The sequence below is a fragment of the Maniola jurtina genome, chromosome 2 (assembly GCF_905333055.1).
Source record: "Maniola jurtina chromosome 2, ilManJurt1.1, whole genome shotgun sequence".
NCBI lineage: Eukaryota > Metazoa > Arthropoda > Insecta > Lepidoptera > Nymphalidae > Maniola > Maniola jurtina.
The window spans coordinates 10,721,629-10,739,736 of NC_060030.1; the positions used below are offsets into that span (position 1 = coordinate 10,721,629).

Genomic DNA, 18,108 nt, shown 5'->3' on the forward strand with positions numbered 1-18,108 from the left:
GTTGTGTGGGTCGTTTTAGTAATGTTGGGTGTTCACGTATTTTAGTCGGGTAGCGGTTTCTTATCTCTGTTGCGTGGTGGTCTGGGTGATGTGCGTAACGGCCGGCCACGCCCCCCCGCGGCGTCTTCCAGCATCACGGTGAAGATGCGCGCGCATTTCTACCCCTCATAAGGCTTAGGATACACGTATATATTTTGTTAATAATAACATTTACTTTAAAATACTATTTAATATTAAAAGCAAAAACTTTAATAGGTGTTAAGAGAGATTAGACACGATTCGCTGATTTATTTCAGCGCAAGTATATTAATTGATCAATTCCCTATAATATGGATATGAAGTACATATAATATGCATTGATATGTATTTGTATCATCTAATCTACGAGTACCCTACCTATACTTTTGTCGAAGTAGAAATCTTGTCAGATGTTTCGTTGATACACTATATTTTAATTTTGTTATGAAAACGTACTGACCGTTTTGCAGATTTCTTTCAGAAAACACTTCTTTATTAATAAAGTTAAAGACACATTTTTTGTTACTTCACAATTTGTCATAATAAAACCACTTACAGAATGAAAACCACATCTTATTCCGATAAATCAAATATTTTGATATTTTAATAAAAACCTATAAATATCAGATTTTTACAAACTCTGATTTAGGTATCTATAAAAGTGGTTGTGTGACTGGAATATAATTAGATACCTATTGTACAAAATAGAAAAGTAAGTAATTAGATATCTGTATGTCATTAAAAACTGTACCTAAGTTGAAGCATTTTTCTAAAAATACCTATTTCAGTAAAATATATAAAAATCTTTATAAAAAACTTCAAAAATGGGAGCAGTTCGCGATCCGACGCAGGGACCTACTTTGTGTCTAACACTCTAAAGATATCAAAATTAGCTTCATACGCAAAATAAGACTGAATGTAGGCACCCCCTAATATTACGTGTCGTTCGCGCGATGCGTTGGGAAAAATCTCTAGCTAGAATCAGCAGCGCAGCGCCACGGTACAGTCGCCGAAACTACGACGTCACGCGCGCCGCACCGCCATCTACCGGCCGACGCCACCACGTAGCACACCACACCTGCCTTCGCCTGTACGACGTCGACGATCGACATTCACCGTCGCGCTCGCACTAGTGGCACGTAAAAATAACCTCAAAACGTCCGATCGTGAATCAACCAATCGTCCAAATATCGTCTCACGGTTATTTCGACAGTGACATTAAATACAGATTCAGTGCGGACTGGAACAGTGTTAATGTGATATAACTGAAAGGAGTTCTGGATTGATTGTCTTGCAGTGTATCTTGCGTGTGAATCTGTCAATAACGAAAGTTTGTAAGAACAAAATAATGTTCGTTTTGGTGGGCTGTCGACGGGCAGCCCCCAAATTTGGTGCCAGTATGTGGTGGTATTTATTTTTTTGTGTGTTGTATACCAAAACTATTGGTGTGTTCAGTTCGAATACCACTGGAGCAGTTTCTGGCAGTAAGTATACAAAACCGAAATTTTAACTGCTATGTGATTTATTATATTATTCAAACTAAAATACAATTAATAATTGGAATTAAACTATAATTAAAAAAATAAGATTATAATACCCGGAAATTGATCATAAAGAAGTACCCACATAATAAAAATAACATAAAAATACTATCGAGCATTTTATATTTATATACGCCAAGAACAGGTTTGTTACGCGTACAAAGAGAATTAACATTTTAGAATGTAAAAATACTGTTTACGTTATTAACCATTGGTTTGGTACATACTGTTTACCTGATAAGATAACAATCAACGTCAGCCACCTGAGCAGATATAGTTACTTAGTAGTTCAACCTGTGACAAAAATTTGTTGCGAAATTCCTGCAAATTCTCACTAGTTGAATAAGTAATGACCTTAAGATTCTTGGTTTTGAATATCTTGTTTGATTTACTTACTTAATTACTACAAGGTAAATAATATATTATATAAGCAGTTTTTATTATACTTACTCAACACCATCTAATTATTCACGTTATGGTAAGTAATGAATCAACAAAAGTTATAGGCATGACTAAATTTAGCTGTCAATAATACTAATTAAATTAGCTTCACTGATATACCATCAGCTATTACGTCAACTGTATCTATTTTATGTTCTGACTTATATAAAAGCCTCTTTTAGAATATATTACATGCACATAAATGTTAAAAATAATGTATTTTTGAACTATTCTATATTATATGTTTATGTAAGTGTAGTATTGTATTCATTTTATGCAGCCCATTGCATTGATTAAACACTAGTCATTACTGCATATCCGAAGGCTATAACGGAGACGATTCACAGTAAACATTCTGATATCATGTTTAATTCACGATCGCTAACTACCTACCTACCTACCTACTTGCTGTAATAATGGATCGTGTTACAGAAATCAAAAGTCTTCTGGGAAGGTACTAAAATTACAAATGAGTGATTAGGTACTGCTAAGTGCATTTAGTCTTTACTAATTCACGTAACTGTCTGTTTCCGTTCCGGTTTTATTTTCTCATCACAGCCTCTTTCAGAATGTAATTATAGATATGCACAAAAACTATATAGATCATTAAAAAAAATGATGTGTTTTTTAACTTTTGGAGAAAACTAGGTACGTACTTAATATACATAATATTATATACTTTCCATGAAGTTTATTACATTAGTTGAACACCAGTTATTGTCATTACTGCATATCCGGAGGCTATAAAGGAGACGATTCACAGAAGGTAAACATTCTGATATCATGTCTAATACGCGATCAATACACCTATCTTTTTGCTGTAATACTGGATCGCGTTACAGAGATCAATAATTATACTTCTGGAGAGTTATAAATAGTAAAATTAGTGATTGGTTGATAACTGCCAAGTGTGTTTGGCTTTACTAATTCTTATACCAGTCTCCGTTCCAGTTTAATTTTGTACAAAAAGAACAATAGTGAAAAGAAAATCTTTAGTTTAAACGCATTATAATTACTGATTTTATTATTTTTGATGATAGTTTCTCATATAGCTGCCATCGCATTTGATCGGAAAAGTCAACAATGATGGATGAAATTCTAAAAAAAACATTCAAACAATAGCAGTTCAATTACTTTCTATAATCTGCATTGCATCGGCGAAAGCATTCCCGTTAAAATTAGCTACTTGGCCCTACTCAGAGAAAATAAATTTTCAATATATCCTTCCATACTAAGTACTTAGTATTGTAACGTAAATTATCTGATATAAAGTACCTACTTGGCTATCTCAAGTAAGTACACTTTACATATTTGTTTAAATATTGGTAACTAAATAAATAAAAATGGAGACAATTCTTGCCAATTAAAGAGTCATGATCAGTGTCTTTAAACAAAGATCATATAAGTCAATCAGTAGCCCCATGGTGTAATTGATTCGAAACATTGTAAACAATGTGATGTGATATCCATAGTACCTATAAACCTATAAATAATTTATTAGTAGGTAGGTAGATTAGGACCTTGAGGAAATGCTGATCGAGCTTAGCTGTTCTTCCAGACGAGTAGGTCTTGAGATGAACATAGACAAAACGAAAGTAATGTTTAACGAGCACGCTATCTCAAGACCCGTCACCGTCGGGAATGTTAGCATCGAAGTTGTTCAAGAATATAACTACCTCGGCCAGATCATACAACTCGGCAGGAACAACTTCGACAAGGAGGCTGACAGAAGAATTCAGCTAGGCTGGGCAGCATTTTCAAAGCTACGTCAGGTCTTCGAATCGTCGATACCGCAAAGCCTTAAGACTAAGGTCTTCAATCAGTGCGTCCTACCTGTGATGACGTATGGAGCAGAAACGTGGACACTGACAGTTGGTCTCGTCCACAAACTAAAGGTCGCTCAGCGCGCTATGGAGCGAGCTATGTTGGGTATCACCCTCAGGGATAAAATCCGGAATGAGGAAATTCGCAGAAGAACAAAAGCGACCGACATAGCTCAAAGGTGCTCAAATTAGCAAGCTGAAGTGGCAATGGGCAGGTCATGTCTGTCGCAGAACCGACGGCCGATGGGGCAGACGTGTTCTGGAGTGGAGACCGCGTACCGGTAAGCGCAGTGTGGGACGACCTCCTGCCCGCTGGACCGATGACCTGAAGAAGGTGGCGGGGAGCGGGTGGATGAGGAAGGCGGAGGACCGTGTTTGGTGGCGCGCTCTTGGAAAGGCCTATGTCCAGCAGTGGACGCATACAGGCTGATGGATGGATGGATGGATAGATAGAATATATAGATTTAGAAGTTAGTGAAGTAGCTATAAGATAAGAAACACATATAAATAAACAGAGTACTGCGCGTTGCCAAAATCCCAAAATAGAGGCATAAACAACCGAAAGTAACTTAAGACATCATATTTCCCGAAACGGTACAAAGTTCAATAGATGTGTATGGCGGAAAGCCAAAGTAAAGCTATTATTGTTTATAATATTGCAAATGTTAACTCTCGTCTTTTGAGAATTTACTTCCAATTAATTGAATAACATAATCCTTCTGTCAACATGACAATATTAGTTTATAGCTTACGCAAGCTATCTTGTTCACGTGTCCTGACTGCTACTATTATAATAATGTTGTATTGTTCTTTCCTTTCACGCATGTGACATCATACATATTACATATATGATATAAGTATTTGCACGACTGCAAATTCTTGTTCAATGTTTTATCATGTTCATGTTTATCATGTTTTATCAAGTTCAAAACTTTGATATCGAATGTATAAAGTAGTACCTGTTGTTAAAGATACTATAATATTACTTAATAATAACCATAATTTCCCAGATGAATATCTCGCAAATATGAATTTGAAACGTCAATTTCAATGTTCTTTATTGGTTGTCAATTGCGCTTCGCTGTAGGTAGTCCGACGCACTGCTCTTAGTCTGAATCGTAGTTTAGATACGGTTTGATTATTTGCTACTTGTTTATTATTATCATCATATTCTTTATCAGGCCTTGAGATTAATATCGGGGGACACGTGCCACCGCTAGAGATGTTGGGCGATGTCGGGCTTTAAAGGACGAAATCTCACTATTATCAGCTAGTTGTACGTACGGATACATAACATGAAAACATATCTAAATCTCAGCTAATATTCGTAGACTTTCTAAATAATGTAACCGAGCAGTTCATAATATAGAAAAGTATGAAAAAGTTACTGAACTGTTTTGGAGCATCAAAAATTACAGGAATTTTATCGTGATAATTCGGGCAAGTAAACAATAACTCTGCACTGTCTCAATTTTTTAAATTCCACAAATGACAGGGTGAATATAATAAAAGTCTCGTAGATGAAAGAGTACAATCGCATTGTGGCGCTATAAAATGTGCTTTGTGTCCGAAGAAGGCGTCGTTGTGTGAAAAATGGAAAAGGAATTGGACTTGTCATATTTAACCTTATTTCGTTGAAACCCCAGTCCTTGTCGCTATTTGGTTGTTTGTCAGATTTATTCGTTGTACAGAAATGTCCCTAGTTATTCTCGAAGGAAAGGAGATTCGAAATTTGCATATTTTTTCCCCTTCACGTCGTTGAGCGTCGTAAGGAGGTATTCTTTTTTATTAGGTATCTATTAAATCAAACGCCAAGCTATTTCCCTGAGTCTTTTGTTACAAATAAAGGAAGAATGTCTGGCATTTAGCAATATAAAGTCGAATGAGGTAAAGCACCAGCTGGCAACCCATTGGCAGAGACATGTTTCAGATAATAAAAGCCTGGGATTTTCAATTGAAATGGAACAAAGGGACTTCGATATAAGTTTCTTTATTGTTATTTTAAAAATTATTGTGAAAAATATAATAATTGTTAATTTTGATCCTAGATAATTGAAATTTAAATTATTATTACTAAGAAATGATAAATAATATGCATATTTAATCTATTTGACAGTATAGTAATATCAGAGTTGGACTAAAGTGAGGGAACACTCGGTTTGATCCTGAATCGACGATATGTCAAATAATAATGAATTTCATATTTTACGATATTGCTTATTTTCGCCAAAAGTTTGGACATCACAAACGAGAGTTAATTTATAATTGAACTTTTTCCGATCAAAGCTGTTCAATCCTCGATTGTTTAAAACTTTGTCAAGGCGCTGAATGATCTTACAAGACTTTGTATAAGAGTTTGTCAAGACTTTTGTCACTCGTGTGCAGTTACTTCTTACTTCCTTTCTTCAAGTGTTTCCCTTTCTTCTGTTTCTTTATTAGTTTTTCTATGTATTAGTTTTTCTTTTATTTCTATTCTTACTTTTTAGCTTCCTTGAATTGAAAAGACTTTCGCTCTAAGATTTTGGCGTAATACTTTTAGTACTTTATTTTTTATTGTACTAATTAAAGTCCTTATGATTTCATCCAAATGATAAAGTAACAGAGATAGAAAGAAGTACTTAGTTCATTCTAAAGTTTACTAATAAACTAAAATCAATGCTTGAATTTGAAATAGAAACGCACTGAGAGATCCAGTTTAAATGAATTTTGTTGATTGTTGAATCCAACAACCACAAACGTTCAATTAAGACATGTGATTTATGACTATACGGAATCAATATTATTGCATATTATAACGCAGACTGACATTGAAATTCAAGGTTAAATCTAGAACAACACCACAATGTTTTAATACTTTTTGTGTAGATTATATTACGCTTTTTTCAATTAAATCGCTTTAACTACAAATTATTAACGTTTTGACTCTTGGACACTTCAAATTTTTTTAGTCGATAGAGTACTTACTTACTTAAGTAAATGTTACAATCATTTTAAGAATTTTTAATTTTCTGTTTATAAACCAGTCCGGTTAAGGGATAAAAAGTAAACTAAATGCGCTGCAGTAGAATTTAAGGTAAACATAAATTGGTTTTGCCTAACGATTAACTCATCAAGCCTTTTGACATAACTTTTGATTAGTCATTAAGCATGTCATGTTTAATTTGAGTAATAGTTAATCAATTTTGATTATTAATAAGTTACTTCGTAGTTTATGATTAATAGAGGTACTTTATCGTAATTAGGATCTAATTAGATTAGTGGCGTTAGCTTGTTCATCTAATTAATCAACCTACATATTATTAATTTCTCCGTCATATCAAATATGTTTACACGACTATGTCACGATATTGTTAAACCTAATTTTAATATAGTAAAATATCTAATATTAGAATATTAAGAATATTAAGAAGAATATTATTGTAAATTGAACAATTGAAAAGAGCAACCGCCGAGTTTCTTGCTGGTTCTTCTCGGTAGGAACGGCATTCCGAACCAGTGGTAAATTATTTGACGATTCAAAAGCACTTGTAAAAGTTTATTTGAATAAAAATCTATTCTGTTCTAAATTATATTATATATAATATTATATAAATAAAAATAAAAAATAACTCTTTTAATATTATAATGTGGGTATAGCGTATATAGTATACACATTATCGTCATATATTTAACGTCTATTGTTTTACTAGCCAAGCTCTTATATTTCTGTTCTGTAGTAATACTTAGTTCATTGCTCAAAATGTACGTACTAGCTAAAATGCATTTCCAACTTTTATCTGATATTTTTTAACTAGAAAGTTCATGATGATGCCCGTGACTTCATCCGCGTGGACTTAGGTTTTTAAAAATTTCGTGGTTTCGTTTTAAAAACTCTTTGAGTTTCCACGATTAAAAGTAGCCTATACGTACGTTCTGTCTCCAGGATTCAAGCTATCTCTGTACTAAAGATCGTCAAAATCGATAAAACTAATGAAACCTGAAAAGATAACAGGTAGGTCAACGTATCGACATACTTTAGCTATAATAATATTGTTAAGCATAGATTTATAGCATATTATGCTCGTCCAGCGTCTTCTGAAGTTTAAACTCTGACAAACCGCGATACTCGATAGTCACTTGTTCCTGATTAAAGGCCGAGCTCGCAAAACGGTTAGATTATACTATAAATAGATACAAATGCATCTTGGCCTTGGATTATATATTATTTGTATACCAAAATCGTTATTGATCGATAAAACTATCATTATTCTTCCAGTTTACCGGTTTTACTGCGTCATAACCATTTCACGTCACCATCAGTGATGTCAAATTCGAGCTAAACAAACCGGTTATAGATACAAAAATATTTATACGATATTAATAAAGTTCGAACAAGAATCACTCATCTATAAGTCGTGCTCTATCGCTTTCTGGCAACATTAATCATAGCTCAATTAAGTATTCTAGGGATTCCAATCCGATATTCAACGTTGACCTCGATCTTGTATTGGTCCATTGTCATTAAGCCTACTACTATTATCCTATTTTATGATATAGATAGGCAGCTTTTCGATAAGCGAGGAATAGGGATCGGGTCTGCTAGAAACTATGATGTCAACTGAAATACAATTTAGAACTTTTTATATAAAGCACTAAGTTTTTCTTTCGCTTGTAACATCAGCTGCTGTTCATGTAGCGGTCAATTGGTTTCCAACATCTATTAAATTGTGAGCACTTTGAATATTGTTTGTAAACGTTGAAGTTCCGAGCTCTGTTCAGTAACTAGGTAACCACTTGTTCTATGAAACGCTAAAACTGCACTTATCCTTATTCTAATACCTATATAGTTCCATAATTCGATTCTAGATTTGATTATATTCTATGGATCTAGATTTTTGAATAATATTAGTATTTCATAATGTCCCTAACTCAATTAGCCTGATTAAATGATCACAAATTACTTGAATAATTTCTTAGATACTTGAATAATTACTAAGAAATTACCTTAAATGGATATTTTAACTTTAATTAAAGAAAAAAGTTTCCAAGCGAAAGAACGAATTTTATACAAAAGTGTAAAAGTGTGAGACAGCAAACACCAAGAGGAGCGTTTAGAGGAAAATATTGTGCTTACGTAATACAGAAAATGTGAAAATAAAAGGTTTTTTAGCTTAATGCTGCAGTTTATACTGGTAATTTTAAGTTTAAACTGTTACTTTTAAGAAGATATTGGTAATGGTTACCGAATGGCAATGTAAAGTTGAATATAATATCATATTATCAAAAATTGCAGAACCGGCAGGTGGTGTATTTTTGATGTATTTAAAGTTATTTAGAAATTTCTTAGAAATGAAGGTAAAACCTGTGTATAAAAAAAAAGTGAATTCTTTACTAGTTCTAGCAAAAAAACTTTTGGAAGTTGCTTACTAATAGTGTCTCAATGTAAGTAACAAGAATTAACAAGATTAGCGATTAGAAAAATTCATGGTTTGGGAAAGCAAGATCGTAAAAATGAGAGGAATTAAATTTTGGCCGAGTGTCGCAGTCGAATATCGTTTACTTTTATGGTAATTGCCGCTGCTTGACAAGGGTGAGACTTAATTGGTTAGTTGGGGTGTTAGGGTAAAATGCGGCAGGAAGTCTCTACTAGCCGTCACGCATTTGGTCCGTTTGTTTTAGAAGGTATTTTGAATAACGGAAAGTCAATTATATATATATTGCTTATATAAGTTAAACACAAATTAAGTTAGTACCTATTAGAAGAGCTTTTTCAAACAAAAATCGTGTTCTATAAATCTGTTAAAATTACTTTTTACCTACTGTGACACCCGTAGAAATCTTAATAACAATTGCTGTGTTATCAAATTGTAAGTAAAAAAATTAACATAATTGTATTATTTAATTTCGTTTGCACTTCGTAAAAATATTGAAATATTTAACTTTATGCCAGCAATTTTTATATAGATAGGTAAAAAATGTTCAATAGTTAAATCTCGTAGGCTTAGATGGAAGAGTCAAACCGTGTCAAATATTTTATATTTTTTACCATGGCACGGCTTTTAGATAGTGACAGTTTTGTGACGTGCCTACACAATTCATTTTGCTACCATCCTTTCTATGGTTTAACCCCGGGTTAACACGTTTTATATAGGCCCTACACGAAAAGTTTACAATTTTGGATTTTGAACCGAAACATGGATTGTTATTTTTTAGATACTTTTTTATTCAAAGGCTTTTGAAAAGATATGTATATTATGAATCAGTCGATAAAGGATCTTTCAAAATAAATGTCTTGGCGTTTGCAGATTGTCTTAGATCACTTTCAATTTTCAGTAATACTGGCCGATCCTTTCGTAATAGTACAGAACATATTTATTTTATCATACACTGGGACTCTATTCGCTTACCCAACCAATTCGTTTGTCTTTTTTTTTTTCAAATATATTCCACTTTTATAAATCCCTAAGCTTCAGCGTAGGTCATTCATTTGTGGCGTTCCAAATGGATTGCTATAGGTAGGCACTTTCTATTCTGATTGGGCATACTGCGTGTTACCATTTCAATTACCTTTGTGAAAAGTTTTCGGGTTACATTTGTTTTTTGGTCTCGCTTTGATTCGCTGAAATATTGAAAAATGTTAGAAAATTGTTTCATTTTAAATGAAATACACACACAGGTACTTAAAAAAAATTCAGTACATTTTTTTACAATTCAGAGTATTACTAGGATTGATATTTTATGTTTAGACTTAGGTAAACATAGTGTTAGGTGGAGTTGTTGATAGTCTATGCGTAGCTCCCTCTGACGTTCTACAAGAGTCTATGGTACTCTGGGCGCTACACACTCTCTGGTGACGCTTAGAATGGCGGGTGGTTGTTGTGATATAGTTGTAAAGTAATTAAATAAGGAAACAGTCGAATAAAAGTATATTAAAGTACATACAAGTGTTTTATATCTATTAGTTCAGAAGTGCGATTGAACTCATCGTGTTTAAGTACTTAAAAAGTTGGCAAAATGCAAAGAAGTACCTATTGCCGGTCGGGTTGCGATTCTGTCAACTATGTCGTATTAACATGCCGCGTAATAAAAGAAATACCATGAAAGGTTTAAGTTATTACGGAAATCTAGACTACTAGACAGCAAGCACTAGAATAAAGAGATGTCGAGTGCAAGTGCTTTGAAGCTGGAAAGCTAAGAATCTGGAAAGCTATTTGGAGGTCACAAGAGTACCTAAATACCTAAAGGTTTGGCATGGAACCCTGTATGGGGAAATGCAACAAATAAGTGGAAAAGTAATGGCTATTATGCTTGTAAGTATTGGAAGTTAGTACAGCGAATGATTACTAAATGCTACAATAATAATTGGAAATAATCATTCAATACCTACTGTGACATTTGCTGATGTCTATGTCAATACAATGGGAAAGTCAAGTAAGGAATGATAATTATAGGATTATCTGGTAAGTTCAGAAATACCTGAGTTGTTCTTGTAGCTATATGCTATAGGAAGTGGAAAACATTATGGTAAGAAATTGACGTTTATACTTTTGGAGAGAATTAATAAGAAAGTTGAATTTAAGTTGGAAATTCAAAGAGTTAGGTACAGGTTTAACCTAGCATTATAGGGTGGATACAGAATACCTATAGTACAGGTGTAAACAATGGATATAAGTAGTGGAGTTAATTTAACTTGGGTCAATATTTAAATTATACTTAAGTATATGAATGTTTTTGGTTATAATAATACTATGTTATAGTATAGTGTGAATTGATTCTATAACAGTGTTAAGTGGGTCTGGAATGAGATAGAGTTGCACTTAACATTATTCATATTGGCTAATATTCAATAGAATGCAAGTTGGTTGTACAGAAATGACGAGAGTAGGTATGTGGAGTAAGTTAGAGTTTCATTAACTCATTTACTCAAAATGGAAGTAATAAGGACTGCTAACTTTTGGTAGAATTACAATCTATTTGTCTTGGATGAGATTTATTTAAACAAAACTTACAAAATATTGTTACTTGATTAGATGGGATAGCTATCAAACAGAGCTATTATGTGATAAGTCTAACCTACTTGTAAGTTGCAGGGGAACTATTCCTGGAAGTGGCAAAGGTTTATCTGTACAGCTTTACTATTGGGTCTAGGCCAAGAGATGGTGGTATAGGCCGGGAGCGGGTAATGTAACTAAATTCTACTCTGCTATGTATTTTATTGTGCCAGTACACTACAGGGGTACTAGGTTTACTACTACTACATATTAATATTGAAATGCATTAACACATAAGGCTGTGTCAGGTTGAATCAGTTCTTAAGGTTATGGTATTCCGGGTTCGAATCCCGGGTGAAGTCTAAACAGGTACTGGTTAAAAAGTATATCTTTTATATCAAGTAATTCACAGTAGCTGCCTGCACTTCAGAATGCAGCAGTGTTACATCCTTGGACCTGATAGAGCATTGATGCTGTTGGCTCTATACTTGATCTCTCTGACTGTGAAAGTGAAGGAGAAGGAAGAAGGTGCATCTTGGGAGTGCACTCACTCTTAGGCAGTGGTGTGGTGTGTCATATGTGGCTAGCCTTGTCTTATTTGATATTACAGAGGTTTAGCGAAGAAAACATTATTCTTGTTTTTACTCTTCCGGATGTAACTAATAAATATTATCGATCTTTAGGGTTGCATCATTGTAATGCATTTAGACCAAGGGCAAATGACATTGTGATGGTCACTGGCATGACATAAGAGTTAAAGAACCAATATTTTGAGATTGGACTGTAAGTGGTATTCCAATTGGTTGAAGAGGCTATGAGCGAGTATGGTGCATGTAACATGCATGGGCAATTATCTGTTTCAGTCAAAAATACAGAAACCTTAAGATTGGATGTGGTGTGGTGGTCTAATGTTTTGAAGATTTTCTAAGTCTACGACATAACATGTATGATGAGATTTTCTATTTCAGCTGGTTACAGAACTTGCCTGAGGGGCTACAGCTCAGTCTACCGAACGTGTGGTTACAGAGTACAGAACCTGCCTAAGGGGCTATATCACGGGTTAAAAGTACATGTCTAAGCTGTATGTACAGGACGGATTACAATAATAATAATCTTTATTTTCTCAGGTTACATAATGAGTCTAAAGGGCTTTGGCAAGGCTGACATGCATAACATTGGTGCTGACATGCATGGCCTTTGGAGACAACAGAGACTGCCTCAGCGGCTTACCTAAAAGGGTTTCCGAGACAACTGAAACTGCCTCGGCGGTTTACCCATGAGGGTTTCGAGGAAAACGAACCGTCTCCCGGATGACCCATCAGGGTTTCAAGGTAATACAAACTGCCTCCAGGGCTTGAGCAAAATAGCTTTTGGGTATTACAAAACGGGCTTCCAGGGTACCATAACTTGCCTACGGGGCATGCCAAAACGGGCTTCCAGGGTACCATAACTTGCCTACGGAGCATGCCAAAACGGGCTTCCAGGGTACCATAACTTGCCTACGGAGCATGCCAAAACGGGCTTCCAGGGTACCATAACTTGCCTACGGGGCATGCCAAAACGGGCTTCCAGGGTACCATAACTTGCCTACGGAGCATGCCAAAACGGGCTTCCAGGGTACCATAACTTGCCTACGGGGCATGCCAAAACGGGCTTCCAGGGTACCATAACTTGCCTACGGGGCATGCCAAAACGGGCTTCCAGGGTACCATAATTTGCCTACGGGGCATGCCAAAACGGGCTTCCAGGGTACCATAACTTGCCTACGGGGCATGCCAAAACGGGCTTCCAGGGTACCATAATTTGCCTACGGGGCATGCCAAAACGGGCTTCCAGGGTACCATAACTTGCCTACGGGGCATGCCAAAACGGGCTTCCAGGGTACCATAACTTGCCTACGGGGCTTGCCAAGACGGACTTCCAGGGTACCATACATTGCCTACGGGGCTTGCCAACACGGGCTTCCAGGGTACCATACATTGCCTACGGGGCTTGCCAACACGGGCTTCCAGGGTACCATACATTGCCTACGGGGCTTGCCAATACGGGCTTCCAGGGTACCATACATTGCTTTCGGGGCTTGCCAAATCGGGCTTCTAGTGTTCCGTAACTTGCCATCACGGGCTTCTAGTGTACCATAACTTGCCAAAACGGGCTTCTAGAATCCCATAAAATGCCTTCGGGGCTTAAACGAAATTATTTTCAGAGCGATCACACGGTGCATTTGGGAATGAGTCACCTTGCCTCCGGGGCTGACAGAATTTAAACTCATGAGTGAGCATGAACTGCCGTGGAGATTATACACCTTCAAGTCTTCGAAGATTGCGCCGTTGGGGGCTGGAATAAGTATCCTAATAAGGCTCGTGTACGTAGCCGGTGGAGCACAAGTAAGTGACAAAATATGGTGCTCATGAATAGTAAGTCGCGTAGCTCATTAAAGCTGTACCATGTATACATTGCCTGTAGGGCTTCTGTAAGTTAAATCTGGTATCTAATATGAGTTGCCTGTGAGGAAAAAAACCGGTATATGCTATTTTGCCTATAGGGCTCGTGGGCCTTGAGGGCGGGAGTCGCGCAACTAAGTGAAGTTCAGTAAATTGCTGTTGGGTCTTAAAAGTATTTATTATGGGCGGTAAACCAACTGCTATACAAACAGCTAGTTTAACATTGACCGTACGGTACGGCGCATATCCCCACGGATATGGTTACAGTAAAGCTTAGAGTACTTGTAAGTGGAGTGATCAATTGTTATTCACATACTTCTTATTATTGGTTTAAAGGAAGGGCACTGGGTGATGAAAATTGGAGATTAGTTTTTGTTTGGAATTTCAAATATTCATGTAAGACTAACCAATACCTTATGCAGCTGAGCTATTTCGAACTTAGCGCTTCATGAAAGGGAATGCAAGTTCCTGAGGCTTTTGAACAATTATTGTTGGAAATGAGACTAATATCAAAATTTAAATGAAGGAAACTTATGTAAATTGCATTAAAATGGAAATAGAAGGGGAAACTGGGGAAAAAAGGCCCTTACGTTGTTCATGTAGATATTTGAGTGTTTGCTGATATATGCAATATTAACCATTATAGAAGCTCCATGTGTTTATCAATGATTTGAGTAAAATTAGTACATGGTAAATATTAATATTCTGATCTGCATGTTAAAAGTGCTTTAAATTAAAAGAATTTGTAATTGTAATTCGAGTTACCTAGTGGTCCCTTGAGTCTTATAATTCGCAGGCGTAAATGGTAACTGAATCAGGCTGTCGAGCAATGAATATAACATAGAATGACTTAATGATAAAAGGCCGTCAAAGGCAATAGTGATATTGATATGGTAACAGAAAAACATATGTTTGATGTTCTTGTTAACACAAAAGGTTGTCTTAACGGATCTTTCGGGTGGTAAAGATGTTGTAACTGTTACATTGGGTTAACTAAAATAAAACTATTGGAGTTACTTAATCAAACTATTAAGGGGATGTCATTATATTATGTATTGTGTTCAGCTAACTAGATGTACATTCTGTGCACTACTGAGAAATGCTTTTTACTGATTACAACATATTATACTGTGCATGTTGGAGAACTTTGTGCTTGGGCGGATAGGAAAATTACAATAACTCCTTGCACTATTCAAGGTTAACGTTCTTAAATATTGTTAAAGTGATTGTTTGAGAGGATTGATAATTTTACAGATTCATTGATAGATATCCTGTTAAAGTTGTGATGGATAGTTTTGCAATTCAAGCAAATTAATGAAAACTTGGGTGAAGTTGATATCTTATCATCAAAAACGCTATTATCAAATATCTATACTGTAATCTACTGTAATTTCACTACCAAATATTGTTGAGAAGTTATAATCAAGTTGACAATGTATAATGTTTTAACTTTCTACTTGGCACTTGTAATGTGAACAAAGTTAATGGGTCATAATGTAATAAGCGTTCAAAGTGATTTCTATGGGAACTGTCTGAATTGATTCTGATATTATTACTTGAGCTTATTTAGAATTAAACTATTATTAGATTCTGGTATTGAGTACTATCTCGGGAACTTTAGTTTAAAATATTGTGCTAAGATGAAGACCGATGCTCTCGAGGTATCTGTGTACTAGCTTACTTGGCTAAGCCCAAATACTGTTGGTGTTTCCTCAGAGGAGCGTCGTGTTTTAATGAAAATCTTGTACACTACTGAAAGAGTGGCATCTGTAATCCTCTTGTGTCTGAGTTCAGTTAATGTTAGGATTCGAGGGCGAAGTCCTTGTCAGGATAGCCGAACTGTTAGGTGGAGTTGTTGATAGTCTATGCGTAGCTCCCTCTGACGTTCTACAAGAGTCTATGGTACTCTGGGCGCTACACACTCTCTGGTGACGCTTAGAATGGCGGGTGGTTGTTGTGATATAGTTGTAAAGTAATTAAATAAGGAAACAGTCGAATAAAAGTATATTAAAGTACATACAAGTGTTTTATATCTATTAATAGTAAAGTGGACCCCTGTGTGCATTGTCTTTTTTTTATAACAATTCACACTAATCTTTATTTCCTTTGGCATAGCAGCGGCGACGAGAGTCGCGCATCACACCCTTTGCGTCTCAGCGTTTTATTTTCATTATACAAATATCAACCCTTTGTGAATCTAAATAAAACTGAATTTAAGTTGCTATAAAACAAAATGGGCTCCACTCGTATATGGGTCGTATACGACCATCGTGGGTATATATTTCTCTAATAGTTCTTCCTTTTAGCTGTTGTCATGTTATTTGCCAAAATTTTTCACCAGCAAGGGATAAAAGGAACTTACTTTTTTCGAATTTCCCTGGCTAGATTGTACTTCTATCAGCAACAAAGTAGGCATCCTGAGCTTTGGTAGTTCAATAAAATAATAAAATCCGTGAAATTGCTGGTTCAAACTTGCGAGCAATTTGCAATTCCTAATTCGTTGTCCTACTCAATTCTGATACCTAATCATTACGCATATTTAAAGCTAATAAAGCCTTGTTTAGAGGTAAAACGTACACATTAGAGGTGTCAAATATGGTTAGATTCCTATATCATAATATTAATGTTTGTTACAGAAAAATATTGAATATTTTTTACGTTAAAATATATTAACTATCAAAAAAAAAGCCGCAAGCAGAAACTTGCATGCAAACGATTTTCAACCTTATTGACATATTTCAGAAAACCACATATTAGCAATCTATGAATGATACTGAGCAAGAATATGACAAAATAACAACTTTCTCGTTAGGTACCGTCAATAAGGTCGAGAATCGCTTGCACCTGTTTTTCTGTTGCTTTCACCCCTAGCGAACCATTATACAGATTACCACCTTAAAAGCGACGTCTGGGAGGTGTCGGAGGAGGTTCTGTAGAAATATATTATATCACTTTAAAAAAACAAATAATTTTTATTTTGTATTTTTATACTTAAATTATTTCTTTTCATTATTTTTTTTTATAAGAATCATCAAAAAGAAGTGAGAACTTATCGCCGGCGCTTTATATGGTAATAATTTTACTCTAAATACCTAGGTACCTATACCTACCTACGTATTTATGCAAAATTAAAAACAATTGGAATGATAAAGAAATGTCAAGAAGGTACAAAAAGTAGATAAGTTTACCCAGTTACCTATTTAAAAATCGTTTTAATAACGAGTTTTTATTTTAGCCTTCATCACGGCTAAAACTAATACAAAAATCGAACAACCCAAGCTCCAAGCACACCGGAGCTATAACAGACACTCGGTTCCTATGGCTACCTCCCAGTTCCATCATGAGACCCTGGATATAATCACTATGCCCGCCCGGTTCCATCATGAGACCACACAAACACACACATTTCCAAAAAGACCAATACAATTTACGTACCTAACCTATAATAACAAATATGCGCGTCACAAATCTACAAAATCAAGTAACTAACCTAATCTGTGATAATATCAACTCCGAATATCGAAATATGATATTATTTACATTCAGTATTCACCCACAACCAAGTTCACAAATAAATAAAACTACTGTCCTGATTGAATAGCAAAATCGAAAGAATCTATTTGATAAATGAAACTACCGAGGGGCGATATTCCAAAAGAATTAAAAACCAACGCGTAGCGATAGAATATAATATTTTATCGCGTATGATATTCGCTACTGATATCGTGTGACGTAGATCGTAGGTCTATCTTTGGCAAACGCCTCGTCAAATTTAAAAGCAATTACTAATAGAAAATGTATTGCTTTAAAAATTTTATATTAAATATGGGGTTTAAGGAATATCTAATATCCTGAATATTTTTTTATATTG

At 35.2% G+C, this 18,108-nt stretch overlaps 1 protein-coding gene across 7 annotated transcripts in view; it reads left to right on the forward strand.

The window, feature by feature from the left end:
- The first annotated feature begins 1,032 nt into the window (after nucleotides 1–1,032).
- Nucleotides 1,033–18,108, forward strand: part of LOC123875506 (low-density lipoprotein receptor) — a 245,130-nt gene continuing 228,054 nt past the window's right edge. For 2 of the 7 annotated variants that reach the window (XM_045921390.1, XM_045921403.1), the window contains exon 1: nucleotides 1,037–1,502. In XM_045921390.1, coding sequence (XP_045777346.1) covers nucleotides 1,367–1,502 — 136 coding nt within the window. In that variant the 5' untranslated portion in view covers nucleotides 1,037–1,366. Of the gene's footprint in view, nucleotides 1,503–18,108 lie in introns of all 7 variants that reach the window. The other 5 variants (XM_045921478.1, XM_045921386.1, XM_045921395.1 and 2 more) reach the window with 5 other exon arrangements.